Source organism: Pelodiscus sinensis, chromosome 21 (assembly GCF_052426305.1).
Source record: "Pelodiscus sinensis isolate ZL-2025 chromosome 21, ASM5242630v1, whole genome shotgun sequence".
NCBI classification, from domain to species: Eukaryota; Metazoa; Chordata; order Testudines; family Trionychidae; genus Pelodiscus; species Pelodiscus sinensis.
This window is the reverse complement of record NC_143072.1, coordinates 27903013-27923653: the sequence shown is the minus strand read 5'-3', so window position 1 is coordinate 27923653 and position 20641 is coordinate 27903013. Positions and strand designations below refer to the sequence as shown.

General features: G+C 50.6%; 1 protein-coding gene across 6 annotated transcripts in view; it reads left to right on the top strand.

The window, feature by feature from the left end:
* The window catches only part of SMG6 (SMG6 nonsense mediated mRNA decay factor), a 157527-nt gene that overhangs the window by 9253 nt on the left and 127633 nt on the right, over nt 1-20641 (top strand). For all 6 annotated transcript variants that reach the window (XM_075904436.2, XM_075904437.2, XM_075904442.2 and 3 more), the window contains exons 3-8: nt 2046-2238; nt 3371-3481; nt 8561-8667; nt 11145-11223; nt 13966-14076; nt 14847-15059. In XM_075904436.2, coding sequence (XP_075760551.2) covers nt 2046-2238; nt 3371-3481; nt 8561-8667; nt 11145-11223; nt 13966-14076; nt 14847-15059 — 814 coding nt within the window. The remainder of the gene's footprint in view (nt 1-2045; nt 2239-3370; nt 3482-8560; nt 8668-11144; nt 11224-13965; nt 14077-14846; nt 15060-20641) is intronic.

The window sequence follows — 20641 nt, the reverse complement described above, 5'->3', positions numbered from 1 at the left end:
CTTAAAGACTAAATAGCTACAAGAGGCTGATAAGAACCATTAGTTAGCACTGGGAAAGGAAGATGACCAACAGAACAGTGGGCTGATAATGGAAATGTAGACTAGACATCAGAGCAACCTCCCTGACAGTGGGATCATGCCCCAAAAGCTGGGGAGTCATTTACAGCTGAAATGGTCCAAGCTCTAGAGATTCTGCAATGGCCTTGGGGAGATATGGAGGTAGAACCTTGATTTCTGTCACATCAAATCACTCTCATCTTCCCCCTTTTATGTGGTTTGGCTGGGCAGGTGTAACATTCCCAGATGTATTTAATCACAGAAAAATGAAGGGGGAGAATAGAGACGGAATAAAGTCTGTTTTTTAGCTTGAATTTGTGACTTATTTTTTCATTGGGACGCAGGGAGGTATGTGCATCCTTCTTTTGGTGGTATGACTTTTCCTGCCTTCTAGTCATATCTTTCCCTGACCTACACAGTGACTTAGTGTGCAGAGTGAGGGGCTAAGGCAACAGTGGGGGAAGAGCTACTGTGCATTGGATCATCATTGAAAGTTGGTACATTCACTTCTGAGTACCAAGATTCACTTCTGCCTGAAAGCCCAGCAGTGTAGTTGTGGTAGAACAACCTTTCTCTCCAACTATCCAGAAAGAACATAGAGACTCTCTCACTTGTACGAGGAATCATAGAGCTGGAAGAGACCTCAGAAGGTCATCAAGTCCAGCCTCCTGCTCTAGGCAGGACCAATTCCAACTAAATCAACCAGCCAGGGCTTTGTCAAGCCGAGACTTAAACACCTCTAGGGATGGAGACTCCACTACTTCCCTAGGTAACCCATTCCAGTGCTTCACCACCCTCCTAGTGAAATAGTTTTTCCTAATATCCAACCTGGACCTCTCCCACCACAACTTGAGACCATTGCTCCTTGTTCTGCCATCTGTCACTACTGAGAACAGCCTTTCTCCATCCTCTTTGGAACCTCCCTTCAGGAAGTTGAAGGCTGCTATCAAATCCCCCCTCACTCTTCGCTTCTGCAGACTAAACAGACCCAAGTCCCTCAGCCTCTCCTCATAGGTCATATGCTTCAACCCCCTAATCATTTTGGTTTCCCTCCGCTGGACCCTCTCCAGTGCGTCCACATCCTTTCTGTAGTGGGGGACCCAGAACTGGACACAATACTCCAGATGTGGCCTCGCCAGAGACGAATAAAGGGGAATAATGACATCTCTGGATCTGCTGGCAATGCTCCTCTTAATGCAGCCTAATATGCCATTAGCCTTCTTGGTTACAAGGGCACACTGTTGACTCATATCCAACTTCTCATCCACAGTAACCCCCAGGTCCCTTTCTGCAGAACTACTACTTAACTGGTTGGTCCCCAGCCTGCAACAATGCTTGGGATTCTTTTGTCCCAAGTGCAGGACTCTGCACTTGTCCTTGTTGAACCTCATCACATTTCTTGTGGCCCAGTCCTCCAATTTGTTTAAGTCACTCGGGACCCTATTTCTGCTCTCAAGTGTATCTACCTCTCCCTCTAGCTTAGTGTCATCCACAAACTTGCTGAGGGTGCAATCTATCCCCTCATCCAGGTCATTAATAAAGATATTGAACAAAAGCAGTCCTAGAACCGAACCTTGGGGAACTCCGCTAGAACCAACCGCCATCCTGACATTGAGCCGTTGATCACTACCCGATGGGCCTGGCCTTCTAGCCAGCTTTCTATCCATCTTACCGTCCATTTATCCAATCCACATTCCCTTAACTTGCTGGCAAGAATATTGTGGGAGACTGTATCATGACCGTATCAGGAGAAGTATGTGATTGCTGCCATTCACATCTGTCTGTAGGCGTGTGCTGTGGAGGGGATTAATTTGCTGCCTAATGGAATAGAGGTTTCTTACATCTTATTCTTGTGGTGTTGGGTGGGCGTAGTAGCAACCAGTTCAGCAAATGTTCCCTGGCAGCTCAGAATCTGCGCTCATACTAGCACAGTGGAGCAGAGACATTTAGTTGCTGCTGGTTCAACCGTTGATTGTGTCTCCTTCTAGAGCAGAGATGCTGCAGTTGTATGAACGATGCATTCTAATGGATATTGAGTTCTCCGATAACCAGAATGTGGATCAGCTGCTCTGGAAGAACGCCTTCTATCAGGTGATTGAGAAATTCCGGCAGCTCCTGAAGGATCCACTTGGGGAGGACTCTCAGGAACTTCGGAACAAACTGCTTCAGCTGCTGGATGAGGTACGAAGAGAAACACCTGTTTGAGCCTAGCTAGACCTTTCGAGAGGAAATGCTTTCTAGTTGTTAGAGCAGGGCTGTGGCGAATCAGCATGTTTACATTCTGACCCAGTTTGCATGTCCTTAGCAAATCTCTTCTCTGTTTGTCTACATGAGAAACTTGCACCAGTTTAAGGGTACATCTATGCTGCTTGCAGACTGGGATGTACATATGCCTGTAGCTCCACTAGCACAAGTGTAAGTAGCAGTGTAGCTGGTGAGATGTAGCTTAGACATGTAAAGACATGCCTAAAGAGTCTGGGCGTAACTCGATTATATGTCTACACTGCTCTTTCACCCGTGTAATGGCTACCTCCCTCCCCACTGTGGGATCTTTCCCTGCTTCAGGAAAAGATTCTAGAGCAGACAAATGCTCTGTCAAGGGGAGACAGCACTCCCCACTCCTGAAGTCTGTCCATGCCACACAGACCTCTGAAGCCTTTCCCAGTCACAGCAACTCCTCTTGAAGCTCTTCTCTGCCATGGGGAAAAGCTGTGGCAGCTGTCTGCTGCTGAAGCCTCTCCCTGCAGCCTGAAAAGCCTCCAGCATCAGGGAAAGACTGTGGCGGGGGAGAAACGGGGTGTTGCTGCAGTCTTTTCCCAGTGTCTCCCCTCTCCACATGTCAGTGAAACACTTGTAGCTATGCACTCCCATGTGGACTCACTGCTTTTCACTGTAGTAGTACCCTGCATGCTAGCACCGGGGCGGGGAGTAGTGTAGATGCAGCCTAGAAGTGTGATTTTAATTTGCTGTAGTTAAACTGGGACACGAGGCAACAGCACTAGTGACCATCTTGTTGATTACAGGTCAGATCAAGTTTGATTTGTTTTGGTTTAAAAATTAGTTTAAAATAAACCAACATAAGCCTAGATTAAACTGAAATAAATGACAGCGTCTACAGACTTTTGTATTGCTTGAATTAAATTGGTTTAAATCACACCTTTAATTAAACCACTGCACATTTCTGGTGGAGGCAAGGCCTTTGTTTCCTTATCTGTACAGTGAGAATACTGATCTGCCTCCCCAAAATGTTGTTGGATGCTTTTCGGTCCCTGGATGACAGACCCTAGAAGTTTTGTCTGCTTGTTTGTTGCAGGGCACAGTTTTCTTTGACAGCTTACTTCAAAAGCTGCAGGTGTCATATCAGTTCAAACTGGAGGATTATATGGATGGGATGGCTATTCGCAGCAAACCCTTGCGGAAGATGGTAAGTAGGCTTCCCTTCCAGGACGTGTTGTCACATGAGTGAGGAGGGCTTTAAACTAGGTACGACAGGGACAGGTGAGCAAAGGCCACAGGTAAGTGGAGAACATGGAGACGTGGGAGATGGGTCGGAAATGGGAGGCAGCATGGGCTATAATGGTAGAGAGAAAGGAGGGTCAGGGTAAAACTGGAAGGCAAGATCAAATCAGTATCTTAGATACCTGTATACAAATGCAAAAAGGATGGGTAATAAGCAGGAAGAACTGGAAATGCTAATAAATAAATACAACTATGGCATTGTTGGCATCACAGAAACTTGGTGGGATAATACACATGATTGGAATGTTGGGATGGAAGGGTACAGCTTGCTCAGAAAGGATAGACAGGGAAAAAAGGGAGGCGGTGTTGCCTTATATATTAAAAATGTACACACTTGGATGGAGGTGGAGATGGACATAGGAGACGGAAGTGTTGAGAGTCTCTGGGTTAGGCTAAAAGGGGTTAAAAACAAGGGTGGTGTCATGCTAGGAGTCTACTACAGGCCACCTACCCAGGTGGAAGAGGTGGATGAGGCTTTTTTTAAACAACTAACAAAATCATCCAAAGCCCAAGATTTGGTGGTGATGGGGGACTTCAACTATCCAGATATATGCTGGGAAAATAACACAGCAGGGTCCAGACTATCCAATAAGTTCTTGGACTGCATTGGAGACAACTTTTTATTTCAGAAGGTTGAAAAAGCTACCGGGGGTAAACTGTTCTAGATTTGATTATAACAAATAGGGAGGAATTGGTTGAGAATTTGAAAGTAGAAGGCAGCTTGGGTGAAAGTGATTATGAAATCATTGAGTTCACAATTCTAAGGAAGGGATAGAAGGGAGAACAGCAAAATAGAGACAATTGATTTCAGGAAGGCGGATTATGGTAATCTCAGAGAGCTGATAGGTAAGGTCTCATGGGAATCAAGACTGAGGGGAAAAACAACTGAGGAGAGTTGGCAGTTTTTCAAAGGGACATTATTAAGGGCCCAAAAGCAAGCTATTCTGCTGCATAGGAAAGATAGAAAATATGGCAAAAGACCACCTTGGCTTAACCACGATATCTTGCCTAATCTAAAAATAAAAAGGAGTCCTATAAAAAATGGAAACTAGGACAAATTACAAAGGATGAATATAGGCAAACACAGGAACGCAGGGGCAAGATTAGAAAGGCAAAGGCACAAAATGAGCTCAAACTAGCTACAGGAATAAAGGGAAACAAGAAGGCTTTTTATAAATACATTAGAAGCAAGAGGAAGACCAAGGACAGGATAGGCCCACTGGTCAGTGAGGAGGGAGAAACAGTAACAGGAAACTTGGAAATGGCAGAGATGCTTAATGACTTCTTTGTTTCGGTCTTCACCGAGAAGTCTAAAGGAATGCCTAACATAGTGAATGCTAGTGGGAAGGAGGGAGGTTTAGAAGATAAAATAAAAAAAAGAACAAGTTAAAAATCACCGAGAAAAGTTAGATGCCTGCAAGTCTGATGAAATGCTTCCTAGAATACTCAAGGAGCTGATAGAGGAGGTATCTGAGCCTTTAGCTATCATCTTTGAAAAATAATGGGAGACAGGAGAGATTCCAGAAGATTGGAAAAGAGCAAATATAGTGCCCATCTATGAAGAGGGAAATAAGACCAACCCAGGAAACTACAGACCAGTTAGTTTAACTTCTGTGTCAGGGAAGATAATGGAGCAAGTAATTAAGGAAATCATCTGCAAACACTTGGAAGGTGTTAAGGTGATAGGGAACAGCCAGGATGGATTTGTAAAGAACAAATCGTGTCAAACCAATCTGATAGCTTTCTTCGATAGGATAATGAGTCTTGTGGATAAGGGAGAAGCAGTGGATGTGGTATACTTAAACTTTAGTAAGGCATTTGATATGGTCTCGCATGATATTCTTATCAATGAACTAGGCAAATACAACTTAGATGGGGCTACTTTAAGGTGGGTGCATAACTGGCTGGATAACCGTACTCAGAGAGTAGTTATTAAGGGTTCTCAGTCCTGCTGGAAAGGTATAACAAGTGGGGTTCCTCAGGGGTCTGTTTTGGGACTGGCTCTGCTCAGTATCTTCATCAACAATTTAGATATTGGCATAGAAAGCACGCTTATTAAATTTGCAGATGATACCAAGCTGGGAGGGGTTGCGACTACTTTGGAGGATAGGGTCATAATTCAAAATGATCTGGACAAATTGGAGAAATGGTCTGAGGTAAACAGGATGAAGTTTAACAAAGACAAATGCAAAGTGCTCCACTTAGGAAGGAACAATCAGTTTCACACACAGAATGGGAAGCGACTGTCTAGGAAGGAGTACGGCAGAAAGGGATCTAGGGGTCATAGTGGACCACAAGCTGAATATGAATCAGCAGTGTGATGCTGTTGCAAAAAAAGCAAACATGATTCTGTGCTGAATTAACAGGTGTGTTGTGAGCAAGACATGAGAAGTCATTCTTCTGCTCTACTCTGCGCTGGTTAGGCCTCATTTGGAGTATTGTGTTCAGTTCTGGGCACCGCATTTCAAGAAAGATGTGGAGAAATTGGAGAGGGTCCAGAGAAGAGCAACAAGAATGATTAAAGGTCTAGAGAACATGACCTATGAAGGAAGGCTGAAAGAATTGGGTTTGTTTATTTTAGAAAAGAGAAGATTGAGGTGCAGTTTTCAGTTACAGGCAGTCCCCGGGTTATGTCAGTCCAACTTAAGTCGGACCCCTAGTTACGACCGAGGGGAGGGGCCCACAGCTAGTGCGGGGTGCCTCCCCCACTGTCGCTGGCTCTGGCGGCGTGGGGGGCGCTTCCCCCCAGCAGACCAGGGAGACGCGGAGTTAGCGGCCCCCCCCCCCCCCCAGCAGACCAGGGAGACGCGGAGCGGCTTTTCTCGCCGCAGAGGACGCAGGCGGCGGGACCGCCGAGATGCGCTGCGGTCCTGCCGCCTGCGTCCTCCGCGGCGAGAAAAGCCGCTCCGCGTCTCCCTGGTTTGCTGGGGGGGGGCGCAGCTAGTGCACCCCCCCCCCCCAGCAGACCAGGCTTTTCTCGCCAACGCCTGGGGTAGAGCAGCTGGGGGGCTGCCGGGTTGGTCCCACAGTGCCAAGGTGCGGCGCTACTGGACCAACCCAGCAGCACCCCAGCTGCTCTGCCCAGGGCTTCCTGGAATCAGCCGCTGATCAGTTTCAGCAGCGGCTGACTTGGGGACACCCGGGGCAGCGCAGCTGGGGTGCTGCCGTGTTGGTCCAGTAGCGCCGCACCTCGGCACTGTGGGACCAACCCAGCAGCACCCCAGCTGCTCTGCCCCAGGCGTCCCCAAGAGCAGCTGGGGTGCTGCCGCGTTGGTCCCGCCGCGCCAAGGGTCGGCGCTACCAGACCATCCCAGCAGCACTCCAGCTGCTCTGCCCCAGGCGTGTCCGATTCAGCCACTGCTGGTCAGTTTCAACAGCGGCTGAATCTGGACGCCAGTTCCGACTTACATACAAATTCAACTTAAGAACAAACCTACAGTCCCTATCTTGTACGTAACCCGGGGACTGCCTGTATCTAAAAGGGTGTCATAAGGAGAAGGGAGAAAACTTGTTCATCTTGGCCTCTGAGGATAGAACAAGAAGCAATGGGCTTAAACTGCAGGAAGGGAGGTTTAGGTTGGACATTAGGAACAAGTTCCTACCTGTCAGGGTGGTCAAACACTGGAATAAATTGCCCGGGGAGGTTGTGGAATCCCCATCTCTGGAGATATTTAAGAGTAGGTTAGATAAATGTCTGTCAGGGATGATCTAGACCAGTGGTCCCCAACACGGTGCCCGCGGGCACCATGGCGCCCGCGGGGGCATTTGTGTGTGCCTGCCAAGTGCATGACTCATGGCGAACGGTGAGCGCTGGACCCAGGAGCGCCACGAATTGGCCGCCCGCGCTCTGGGCGCACGGCGCATGGGGGAAGCACCGGCCCCAGGTCCGCGGTGAATTGGCCGCCCGCGCTCTGTGCGCGCAGCGCTTGGGCGGGAGAGCGGGGGTGGGGTGTCCCGGCCCCGGGCGCGCGGCACTTGGCGGGGGGGGGGGGGGGAGAGACAGGCGGTGCCAGCCCCAGGTCCACGGTGAATTGGCCGCCCGCACTCAATGCGTGCCCTGCTCCCGGGCGCGTAAGTGGCCCCGCCCTCTGGCGCCCGGCAGGCGAACGGCCATGCCCCCTGGCACCCGGCAGCCTCAAATGATTGGGGACCACTGATCTAGACAGTATTTGGTCCTGTCCTGAGGGCAGGGGACTGGACTCGCTGACCTCTCGAGGTCCCTTCCAGTCCTAGTATTCTATGAGAGCTCTGAGCCCCCTCTGACTAAATCTCTCTCCCGGCATCGTCAGAAGGTGGGGATTGTTTATATCCATGACAGTATATTCTAGTTAGTCTAATAATCCAGAGTTACACAGCTCCAGTTTGTGTTTATTATTCTCATATTTCTTTGCAAAAGATCATTTTGTTGTGCCCCAACACTCAGACCAGGGCTGAGAGAGGGAGTCAATGTTAGAAAGAACCATAGCCAGTGCCTCGTATATTGAGCACCCTTTTTGTGTCTGAGAGGCCAGGTCAGTGATGGGAGAGACAGAGCGGCAGGGCCACATCTGTGCGACCTAGTAGCATGTCTACCTTGGGTAGTAGTGCACAAGTGTAGTCGCCTAGCAAGGGATGTTCTCAGTCCAGCTCCATTTCCTAGGGGGTGGGTGTTCACATCATAGCTTCCCCCTGATGGGCAGTCTTAGCAGAGCGCCCAAGGCCTGAATGAGCCAGGGAGCCTGCATCCCTGAAACTCTTCCAAGCCACAGTTGGGGCATGGTTTTGGGATGGGAGATGGGAGTGGGTAGGGGAACTCATGGTGTTGCTCCACATGCTGAACATGTGTTATGAAAAAAAAGTGTTTCTTGCAGCATCTTTCACCAGAACTCCAGTTAAAGAGCAACCCCTGTCTTCCTGGAGGTGTGTAGAGCCTTGTCCGCTGCACGCCGACAGTGGAACAGTAGTGCGGAGTTTCCATAGCATGCACTGAATGTTTCTTTTCAAGGTGAAGTACGCACTGATCAGTGCCCAGAGGTGTATGATTTGCCAAGGGGACATTTGCAGGTACAGGGAGCAAGCAAACGACACAGCAAACTACGGGAAAGCACGCAGGTACTGTACCCTCCCCCAGCCTTAAGCAGAGCTCTCACTGTACCTAGCCACAAGGGCATCACTTCTATGCACCCTGTTATTCCTGTTGCCCATTTGAGAAGTGACCTTCTGCACTTCCCATTTGATTATTGTCCAACAAAACTAAAGGATGCAGGGGATGTTGGACAGACTGATCTGTCTCCCAAGAAGCAAGCTTATTTGGCTGATGGGTTTTGCCCCTCAGTCAGGGAGCGCTAACATAGAAGCAGTGCTGTGCTAGTCTCTGAAGCAGTGCTTCTCAAACTTTTTGACCTGTGGCCCACCCTACTCAATGCAAACATTTCCATGGATCTCCAGCCAACCACCTTTGATGACCAGATGGGTTCAGGAGTGAGCTGAGGATGGGAGTCTAGATGGGAGGGAGGGTGCAGGATTGGGCTGGGAATACAAGTCTGGGCAGGAGGGAAGATGCAGGAGCAAGATGGGGGTGGGGATCTATGGAGGAGGGAGGGTGCAGGAGCAGGGTGGGCATGCGTGGTCTCTGTGGGAGGGGTGTGTGTGAAGGGGTGGAGTAGGTGTCTGAACACGAGGGGGACAAGAAGTTGCTTACTTAGTACCATGCCCCCTGAAGCTTCCAGGTACTGCCCCCACTGCTCCCATTGGCTGGAATTAACCGATAAGCCTTGGTTTATTGGTTAATCACATCGATTACATGGATCTTCCCCCCCCTCCCCTTGCTGCCTCTGGATCAGAGGCAGGAAGGGGAAGTAAGTGGGAGTCAGTGCCTGTAAGGAGCTGGCTTTAAGCAGGCTCCCCGTGAGCACTGGATCCGCCTGCCACCCCCACCCCTGCGCTGTTGCCTCTGATAGAGGGGCAGGCTGGAGCAAATACGCACGGGGAGCTGGCTTTTGGTTCTCCAAGCGTGTTGGCTCCACAGACCCGTCTGCCCCCCCCCCCCCCCCGCCACTGCCTCCTACAGAGGCAGCAAGGGGGGGCAGGCAGGAGATGGTGTTGGGAGGAACCAGCTTAAAAACCAGTTCCCCCAGCACCAGCTCCCCACCCCTTCTCCCTGCACTGCTGCCTCTGATACAGGCAGCAGTGAGGGGTGAGGGCCAGCAGGGGAGGCCTCTGTCCACGGCTGCCCAGGCTTGCTACCACGCACTGCTGCCGCTGGTTTTTAAACTGGCTGCCCTCGCAGACCACGTCCCGCCTGCCACCTCACGCTGCTGCCTCTGATAAAGAGGCAGTAGCAGGGGGCTCCCCGAAATTGGAGCTGGAAGCGCACTGGCTGCCGGCCTGCCCCCAGGGACTATCGAATAGTTGTGTAACCGATAAGATTTCACGGGGTTACACGACTAGTCAGTTACACACTATCGAACATCCCTACTGCAAATAATGGGGCACTGTCAGGGTATGTCTACACTACCACCCTAGTTCGAACTAGGGTGGTTAATGTAGGCAACCGGAGTTGCAAATGAAGCCCGGGATTTGAATTTCCCGGTCTTCATTTGCATCTTGCCGGGCGCTGCCATTTTTAAATGTCCGCTAGTTCGGACTCCGTGCCTGCGGCTACACGTGGCTCGAACTAGGTAGTTCAGATTAGGCTTCCTATTCCTACCGGTACACCTCATGGAGCCTAATCCGAACTACCTAGTTCGAGCCACGTGTAGCCACGGGCACGGAGTCCGAACTAGCGGACATTTAAAAATGGCCGAATTGGCCGCCCGCGCTCTGGGCGCACGGCGCATGGGGGTTCGAGCTAGGGTGGTAGTGTAGACAGACCCTCAGTGAGGAGCAAAGGGAGCAGAGTTTAGCAGGGCTTGTCTGTAAGGGGCAATGTGCAGAGCAGGGGAGCTAGCTTAGCCACCACGGCTTTCTGACTTCTTTGGAAACCATTTGCCTGGTGCTCTTGTGGAACTGCTCTGCTCAGGGTGAGGGGGGACACAGGAAGCTCATCCCTGTCTGAGCAGCCCTCCCCCTGGGACAGAGGCATGTGGAATAAAGTAGTGTACACTGATGAGCAGATACTCCCGCTGCTAGAGAGGCAACTACTGGTCAGTGCAGGCCCTTTCCTCCAAGGTGGCTTTACCATCACAGAAGGATACAAAATGAACAGAACAATGGAACACACGTGGTTCCAGCCAGCAGAGTCCTTTCCAGTTTCCACTGGGTAGCCTTTTCTGACTCCCTCCTACTCCTTCTGTTGGATCCCCCTGGAAGAGACTTCCCTGCTCCTAATCTCCAGCAGGCAGTCACAGGACACTTTGTCAGCAGGCCCCTCTCCATCGTGTGCCCTTTCTGAGACTACAGGTCTCAAGGGGCATAACAGGGCTAAAGCAGATGTGCTGACAGCCCCTTAAGGCATGCCCTCCTTGGATTTTCCAGTGATGAAAGAGGCCCCAAATGAAGGGAAGAATTCTCTGTGGTGTTAATAATGGCCGGGGGCTCTGCAGTGTCTTGCCAGTAACCTGCTATGTGTGTCTGTCTCCCCCACTCAGTTGGTATCTGAAGGCTCAGCATATTGCTCCCAAAAATGGCCGTCCGTACAATCAGTTGGCTCTGCTGGCTATCTACACGGTAAGATCCTGTCTCTGCATGGGGGTCTAGAAGTGGTGTGGTCTCTTGGGCGATTGAAGATGCCCTTCCGGGGGATGGGGTGACCATGTGTGGGGAGCAGCTGCCTGTGGTTTTCACGGCGTAATGGGGCTGTGCGGAGACCACATGAGGGCACCATAGGTAAAAGGGACATGCTGTCAGATGTGGGCAGCAGGAGTTCTTGTTCTTGGCCTGTCTGCAGCTCTTGGGCTTGGGGTAGTTACTGCTCAGTTGCATGCTGTGTTTTGAGAGTTTCTAGTGTAAGTCTGAACCTGGTGTCTCTAATTCTCACTAGAGGTACTGCTTCTAGCCACACCTGCCGCATTCTGTTCTCTGCAGGCGCCTAGTGCAGGGGTTGGCAATAATTTTTGATGAGGGGCCACTCCAAGAATTTGGAAAGTGGTTGAGGGCCGCACTCTTCCATGGTATTAATGGGGAGTCTGAGCCTGGGGCAGGGAGTTGAGGTGCAGGAGCGGGTGCAAGCTCTGGGAGGGAGTTTGCGTGCAGGGGGACTCAGGGCTAGCTTGGGATTTGGGGTGCAGGGAGGGGTTCTGGACTGGGGCTGGGGTTCGGAATGTGTGTTCCAGCTTACCACAGGTGGCTTCTGGGTGGTGGTGCAGTGGGGCTAAGGCAGGCTCACCCCTGCTCTGTCCCTGTACTACTCCCAAAAGCAGCCAGCAAACTCTCTCTTCCTGCCCCACATTTGCTCTGTGGAGATGGGGTACAGGGTGGGAGGAGGGGCACCCTGACATCAGCGGCCCTGCCTTCTTCCGGTGCCCTGCACAGCAAGCAGGAGGCTCCCGGTGTGGAGGACAACTCCAAGGCAAAGGGCAGGAGCAGCACGGCAGTACTGAGAGGAGCAGCTGAAGTGCTGGCCCTTGATAACCTCCCAGGATCACCTGTCAAGGGCTCCAAGTCACCAACCACTGGCTTAGAGAGAACACTGCTGCCTGTCCCTCCTCCACACAGGCTGCAGCCATGTGCTGTGGAACCCCTTGAGATTCGTGCCTGTCTGTCCAGAAACCGGACAATGAGATTGTGCTGGGGGCAGGAGCAGCTCCTAAAGCTTTCCCCCTGCTCACCTCTGGACTCTCAGTTTTTAAAGAAAAGCTGCCCTGCAGCCGTGTTTCTGAGCGGCGTGAGGGTGGGGCGAGGCAAGCGGGCAGCCTTCCTGGGGCTCCCCACAGTGTCCATGGGCTGGATCTGGAGGCTTGGTGGGCCAAATCCAGACTGCAGGCCATATTTTGCTCAGGCCTGGTCTAGTGTGTAAATATGGCTGGTTAGCCTTCATCTTGCTTGATTCTACTCCCGAGGACACAGTCCCTATCCTAGTGAGCTCACATTCTGAATAGTCCTGTCATGAACCAGCTGGCTGTGGGCAGCATGTTCATTGGGATGTTAGCATGCAGGTTTTCAGGCTGTGGTTGGGATAGGGTTGCCAGTGAGAGAGTTCTGCTGTCCGCCTTGTTAATCCTTTTGGAAAGGGTGTATTTGATGGCAGACAGCGTCAGGCCAGAACAGAGCAATCAGCAATCAAACATCTGCCGAAACGTGTGATCTCTGAAAGAGACACCTTAGAGCAGAATAGCTGAAAACTGCTTCCTCTGTCCCACAGAGCAGGGCTCAGAGGTGTTTCACTGACAACTGCTGCTGTCCACCCTGACTCCCGGAGCAGAGTGCGCTGCCTCGGAGCTTCCTGCTATGCTGGTGATGTCTGTGTGACTCAGCGTTCAGGAGAAACCCTCAGTTCTAAGTGGGTCTTGCTGGGTACAGAGCCTGCGGGGCACCCCTTAGTAATGACTGCACAGATGGCACGGTGACGCTGACAGGAGCAACAGTCCAGAGGTTAGAGCATTAGCCTGGGACTTGGAGTCTTGGGTTCAGTTCTCAGCTCTGCTCCAGAGTTCCTGTGGGGCCTTGGGCAGGTCCTTTGCTATCTCTGGCCCTTAGATTGTAAAATGAGTAGACGAGGACTGCGAGGTGCTTAGATACAGTGGTAATGGATGGGGGAGCACATCCCATAGACCAGGGCTGGGCAAGATGCAGCCCAATGACCGGATCTGGCCCGCCTAACACTTGGATTTGGCCCACAGACGACATCTGGTCACTTCATACCCTGCTGCCTGTGCCACCGAATTTCCAGGCTGTTTAAATGGCTCGTGGTTCCCAGTTGCGGTGCTAACCCAGCAGGTTCCAGAGCCACAATCCCTTTAAATAGCCGCAGCACTCCTGGGCGTCTGCCAGGCAACGCAGTAGCAGCAGGACCAGGAGCCACGAGCCCTTTGCAACTCTGGGGGGAGGCTAGTCCAGCCCCACCCCTTCTGGGCACAGCATGGCCACGTACCAGAATGCATAAGCGGCCCTCCTGTCAACATTATTGCCCACCCCTGTCCTAGACAGATTTGTAGCGCGAGGAACAGAGTGAGATTGGGGCTTTCAATCTCTATGGTCACCAATTAAACGGGCTCATTTCAGTCCCTGGTTCACTGGGCTTGAGGCCTTTGGCCTGCTGAGTAACCTGTACTCTCCAAGGTGCACAGAGGCTTGGACGTGGAGCTGGGCTGCAGGTAAATGTGCCCTTCGAGGCCCCATGGTGTCTGGGGCATGTCTTGGAAGCAGGACACGACTGCTCTGGGTATGCCAGGTGTGATGGGTGGCTGGGACTGGGCTCATACCACATGCTCCAGAGTGAGGTGGAATGTTCATCTGGTTGTGTTTCTGCAGAGGAGGAAGCTGGATGCTGTGTACTACTACATGCGCAGCCTGGCTGCCAGCAACCCCATCCTCACAGCCAAGGAGAGCCTCATGAGCCTGTTTGAAGAGACAAAACGCAAGGTGGGTCCTGGCACAGGGCTGCCTGATGCTGCAGGTGCTGCTGCTCCATGCTTGATGGTGCTTTCCTTTTGCCATGCCCTGGAGTTGGGCTGGCTGACCCTGCAGGTGCTAGGGCTGTATTGCTCTCACACTGCGGCATACTGGTATAGTGGCAGGGGGGTTGGCAAATGGCTATTGGGCCTGGATTTGGCTCTTGCATAGTTCTGAGAGAGTCACTTCTGAGGGTGCAAAGAAGACTCAGCTGCCAAAGCAAAGCCTCTTTTCCTGTTTTTCTCCAAAGAGCAGCAAGTGATTCAAGAGATCACTGATAAGCGCTGGCGCTTTTTCACCTCTGGTCCCTGGTTAAAGGGCATCTTAGGAGGCTGTGGCTGAAGATTGCTCCAGTCCCTAGTGGAACAGGTATCCACCTTGTGACAGTCACCATCACCCTACTTGGCATGCTCATTGGGGGTTATCAAAAAGGGGTTCTGTTCAGACGGGCCATGGAGCCTGAGCACCTCTCCTCTCCCTAGAGGCAGCACAGGGCTATGCTGTGTCTTGTGGCTAGATAACGTCTTTCAAACTCCAGGGTGTTCAATCTAGCACCTTTCACCAGTGCTGAGGTGGCAAAACACCAGCCGCCAAACAATAGAGCAGCGAGCTGCTGTGGTTTGCAAGCTGGGTGATCAGTTGGCTTCTGACAGATCCTTTACCCTGGAAATGAACTGAGAACTACTTTTCCCAAGCCATGATCCCAGAGGTTTCTGAATCTGTGCGTTTTGTCTGCCTAGGCTGAGCAGGTGGAACAGAAGCAGCACCAGGTGCTGGAACTCAGCCCCAGCCGATGGGGAAAGGGCAAGAAATCCACATTCCGACAAGTTGGAGACGATGCCACTCGGCTGGAGATCTGGATTCATCCATCCCACCCCCGCTGCTCCCAGGGCCATGAGTCTGGCAGGGATTCAGAGCAGGACAACGGTCTTGGGAACCTCAGCCCCAGTGATGTGAGTTCTGTGGAACACCACTGTTGACTTGGGTGTAGTGTTTGGAATGCAATTGAATGACACTGCATCTGTTTTGCTTTCTTGCTAAATATTCCAGTGTTTTGGCTTCTCCTCTGCGAGCAGTGACGGGGTCAGGCTATGGAGTTGGTGACTTGTACTGTGTGTGTTTAAGGCATGTTGTTATCACTGATTCTTTGGAAACATGTAGTCATGTTGCTGTTCCTGGAATTGTAGAGACGGATGGAAGAGGTGGCAAAACGCTGAGGTTGGCAGCTGGTGATGGCTGGTAATCTCCCAGCCTTTGGAACGTTTTCCCTAGAGCCACCTGGTTGGAGTTGTGCTCAGGGAGGAAGAAAGCCAGGGATTTAACTTTTATTGTAGGCGTAGCATGTGTGGGATTTATTCTGCTGGAAGCCAGATTTTTTCCCTTTCCTTCTGAAAGAGACAGAATAAACCAAAGGCGCATCTCTCAGGTCCCATCTGTGTCCCTAGCAAGCCTGAGTCTGTGTGAGCTTGGTTAGTCATATGGTGCATGAATGGGTAAGATGAATAACCCAGGATTAGGACACCTGTGTGGAGCTCTGCCTTTCTTGGGGAATGCTAACTTTTTTGGCATATCTGGCATGCAAGAGACCTTGTGTAAGAGTTCTGGGCAGCCTTTCTGGAGATGGCTGCTGGGGAGATACCTGATCAGGGATGGAAGAAAAGGTTCTTCACATGGAGCAGAGCCAAGAGCCGCACAAAGATTGTTTCACTGTTAGAACTGGTTTGTCGTCTTCAGCTGCATACTGAAGCCTCATTCTGTGCTATTGCTACAGCCCTTCTGAAACACAGCTTGCTGCCAGTGTCAGTCTGGGGGCCTGTTTTTCTTATTAGACTTGGATTAATGCATGGGCTTGAAACTCAAGTTCTAGAAATGGCTTTTCCCATCCCTGGTGTTGCTGCCAGTGATACAGAAGTCAAAGTGAGGACAGCTGAGAAGGCAAGAACATCTTACACTAGGATCAGTGCGTGAAGCTCTTCTGTCTTTGTTCCTTCTTTCTTTCCTCCATCATCTTCTGCACCGTGTCTCATTTGTGTTTTCTCTGTCCTGCTCTTTCTGCTAGGGAGGGTTGAGGAGTGCTCTGGCTTGCCACTGTGTGGTGCTGTTTCTCCTCCTTAGGAGGTTGTGCCAAGCACCAGAGTGAGTGAGGCAATGCTGACCTAAGAGAACCTCAGCCCTTGATCACAACAAGCAGGAGCATAAGTTCACTGGAGGGGCGGGGAGGCAACTGCTGTCCCAGGGAAGATGCACCAGGATTTTGGATGCTCTTTTAAAGATGAATTAAAACTGTTTTGTTGCCTCCTTTGTTGCCTTCTGTACCACCTTTAGCACTAGGCAAGGTCGGAGCTAAGCAGTCTGCTGACTCTGAGGTGCTTGGGACTATGTGTACATGAGATGCCTACCTCACTACATGCTCCCCATCTGTGGAGAAGTGGTATTGAATTTCTGGACAAGAGCAGGATAGGGAGCAGGCAGAGCCCTGTCACTCCAGAACTGAGTGTAATACTGTAAAATAGCTGTTGTATTACGTGTGGTTCAAGGAAATGAGGAGAGATTTGGATTCTTGAGCTTTCCTTCTCTCGATGCTACTTTGGATTCAGCCCAAGGCAATGGTGACTGAAAATGGTTATCCTGAGTCTGTTCCGAGGTATCCTGCTGTCTGCATCATGCTCAGCAGAGACCATATACTGAGTATTTGTTCTGTGGACAGAGGCCATCGTCTCCTGGAAGTGTACACTAACACTGATGTGCTGTCTGTATGTTGTTTGTGAGCAGGCAAGTCTGCTCAGCTTTGCACTCCTCCCTCTGTGCCTTGGGCCAGTCACTTCCCCCTCTGTGCCTTCTTTTCCCTTTCTGGGAGAGAGGCAATGACACCAGCCTTCGAGTGGGCTGACCAGTGGGTTAGTAAAGCCCTTTGGTGGAGATGGTGAGATGTTGAAGGAGGACAAATTCCTAGATGGATTATCACCACCATGAAGATTGAAGTGCATTCTTGCAATTTGCCTATAGCACTGTATGCAAGGCTTGGTAGAGGTTTGCGGTGGCTTCTTCTCACATCTGCCGGGGGCAGCAGCACTCAGCAAACTGAGGTACCCTGGCTCGAGCCTTCTCTCTGTTGGCATGGAGGCCTGCATGCTCAGGGCATCCTTTTGCCTTGGGCTGTATCCCAGAGGGCAGGAGCCGTCTAGTTTGAGGGGCATGCAGTCTTTGGGGGTTGCACTCTCCTTGTCTCTCTTTCTCCAGCTACACTGAGGTCTCTTGGAAATGTGGGGCCTGTAAAAGTGCCTTGACACTCTAGGCCAGTGTGTCCCAATTTTATTTGGCCACGGAACCCTTTTAAACTCGAAAGAATTTTGCAGGACCTCTAATAACAGTCTAATATATGGTCAACTGGTTTGACAGCTGAAGCTTTGACTTTGTCTGACGCGGCGCTAGTATATTCGTATTCAGTCACCCACGTGATCCACGCTCCCTGAGAGTGAGTGCGAGGTTTTGCGGTGGTCTATAACAGGCGATCGCACCACTGACGGACTGTGCGCAGCGCTGAGTAGTGACATCATCGTCCCCACTCTCTGGCTAAGCTGGCATTACACAGGGACACTTATTGTGGCAAACACAAATGAACATTGTGTTCACTAAAATTCATAAATGCTTAAATATTAATTATTATTTTTTAATCATAAAATGTTATTGGAATAGATTTTTCTCGCAGAACCTTTTATTTTCACTTCAGAACCCCGGGGTTCCACGGAATGGAACACCATTTGGGTAACTCTGCTCTAGGCTGTGCCGAGCTGGTGCATTGGCCCAGATGGCTGGATTGCCATGTGCACCTTCCTTCTCACGCTGAATCAGTGAGTAGCTCCCTGGATTTTATAGCTGGGTAGTGCAAAGGGAGCCAAAGAGCTGGGTCCCTGCTTCCTGGACGCTCCTGGCTGCCTTTTCCTTGCATGTGTCTCTGGGTTTGAAACGGGACACTTGGTGGGTGCAGTTTGGTGAGCATACTGCAAGCCAATGGAGCAAGCCGTCCAAGCTCTTTCAATTCCTTGAGAAAGGGTTCGTGTTACTCAGAGTTCAAGATTTTAATCGCCCTCCAGGAAGTGCAGAGTGAAGGTTCCCACAGTGACCTTGCCTTCTGGTTATGTGTTGAAGTAGACTGTTCCTCACATTGTCATGCAACATGCTTCATGGGTGCCACTGAGGTTAGAGGAGAGTGGCTTTGTAATAAGAATTAAATAACCCTTTGCCCTTCTGCAGAGCTTTGCATGTTTTACAACCAGGGATGAATTCAGCATCCTTTCTGAAGTAGGATAGTACCATATAGCTACAAACAGGTTATAGGCCTCATGGAGAGCCTGTGGCAAAGCTAAGCCTAGAGTCCAGGTCTCCTGCTTCCCTGACCTGTGCTCTAGCCACAAGACTTTTCTGTCCCCTGCACGGTGGAGGGGTTATTTCTTGCCCAGTGTTGTGGGCCCTTGTAATGAAAGACCCTTTTGCAGTACCACATAAATGCAGTGGGACAAAGCTGCAGCTGCAGGTGGACCATTGGAACTAGAGTTGAAAGCTCTGCAAGCCCTAGCTCTTCGCACAAGCCTTCTTCCTCAGCAGTAGCAACTGAAGAACAGTTCAGCTTCATTTCTGCAAACAAACAATAGAATTCCACTAGCAGCTGAATAAAGGTATGAAGAGAGCAGATGCCTTCTTGCAACTCAATGTAGCGTGGTTTTCACCTGTCTGTTGAGCATCACGATACTAAGGTAATGAACGCATTGGAGATACCTGCACAGGGTCTTCATTCTTGGTGATTAATGTGTTAGCCTTAATGCTGCATTAGCATAGCTCATTGCGCATAATGTCTTTGATTTTGCTGTTCACTCTCTAAATGACTGGTGGGTGTGAGTGCTGGTGGTGAAAGTGGGAAGGGCGTGTGACAGCTTGTGTGAGGTGGCGAACGTAGCTGACAGAGCATGAACATTGCTGAGTGTCAGATCTGTAGGCGATACCTCCCTGTGTGATGCCATTACTGTCACCGACCCTTGGAGAGAAGTAGGGCCCTTCTAGACGCCTGTACTGTGCTTGATTGGAAAATCTGCTTGCTGTTAGGTGAGCGGGGAAATGCTCGTATGAAGCTGGAAATAGTGCTCTTGAAAATGCCGTGCCAACCCTTTCTTTGCATGGCAATTGAGATCAGATGGGTTGTCCCTGCACCTCCTCTGGAATCCCTGTCTGGACTCTTCTGGCTCATGGAGCTTCCAGACCGTGCTTGTCTCCCTCTATGGCTAGATACAATTTGTTTCTGTTTGCCAGGACGTCTTTGACCATTTTCATCTTCCTATTCTCTTCAAGCCACTGCTTGTCTAATCCACCCATCACCAATGGTGTCTAGACACCAGATGCATCCCTGCAACCATAACCATAATCAAAGGTGGGAGGAGGCACTTCCTGTGACTCTGGCTAGCTGGCTGTCCAGAAGCATTGAAGAGTCCTGTAGGTTGCCTGGCCTGCATGCTGCTTTCACCATAGGGCAGCTGCCCTCAGCAGAGAGCAAGGTCGCTTTCCCAGTCAGCTGCTCTGTGTTTCACATCCGTTTTCGCTGGGTTCTGTTTGCTGTTTCTTCTCCATGTGCTTGTTCCTCTTGGGTGCTGGGTCACTTGGGTGACAGTTGCCTGGGACACCAAGGGAATGGCTGGTTTCCTAGTCTGTTTAATTTCAGTCTAAAGTCTGTTCTGAGCTTGGGATTCTGTGTGTGGGGATGAGATTTCATAATGAAGCAGAATTAAATCTGTTGGCCTTGTAGAATACTCCTCTGTCCTAGATCACTGCTTCACTCTCCCCCGCCAGCTTGACTCGGCCACTCTTGCCTATGTATCAATCCCACCATCCAGTCCACGCTCAGACTGGGATTGCTCTGCTCGCTCTGGGAGCATTTCCAGTTTCTGGCGTGCTTGGCATTGTGTTAGCTAGTGACATGGCATTGCACATACTGCTATACCACAGAGAAGTACTCTCTTGCCTTGTGAAGTCGTTGTGTGTGAAGGGAGCTGCTGTTCTCATCTGCAGCATTTCCTGTAGCTCTTTTCCTCTACATATGATGAGAAATAAGCAAGAGACCAATGTTGAAATGGCATGTACTTGGCAGTAGGAAACCTCTCTTTTCGGACAATTTGTCAGGCTAACAGGAACTCGTTGCTTCAGTCACATTTCTCATGCTAGCATGTTTCTGCACTGCCTGCACAGTTCCCACAGGCTAAGAAATTATTAAAGGGGAGGCCTGAAATTCCAAAGCCACTAAAGAGAATTGTTCAATCGTGGTGTTTTGGACAGATGGGAAAGCAAATATCGGCTGAGCTATGGGATGGCAGGAGGAGAGCAGCTCACAGAGCCATGTCGGAAGATGTGAGTTAATGGAGGAGGCTGTGCTGCTGACTGCAGAAGAGGGAGAGGCTGAGAATTTAGAGGGCCATAAGCAAAATCTTCCCAGATTTCTGGTGGTATTTCCATAAGACTTGGAGAGACTTGTCCACTGAGAATGTCCTGG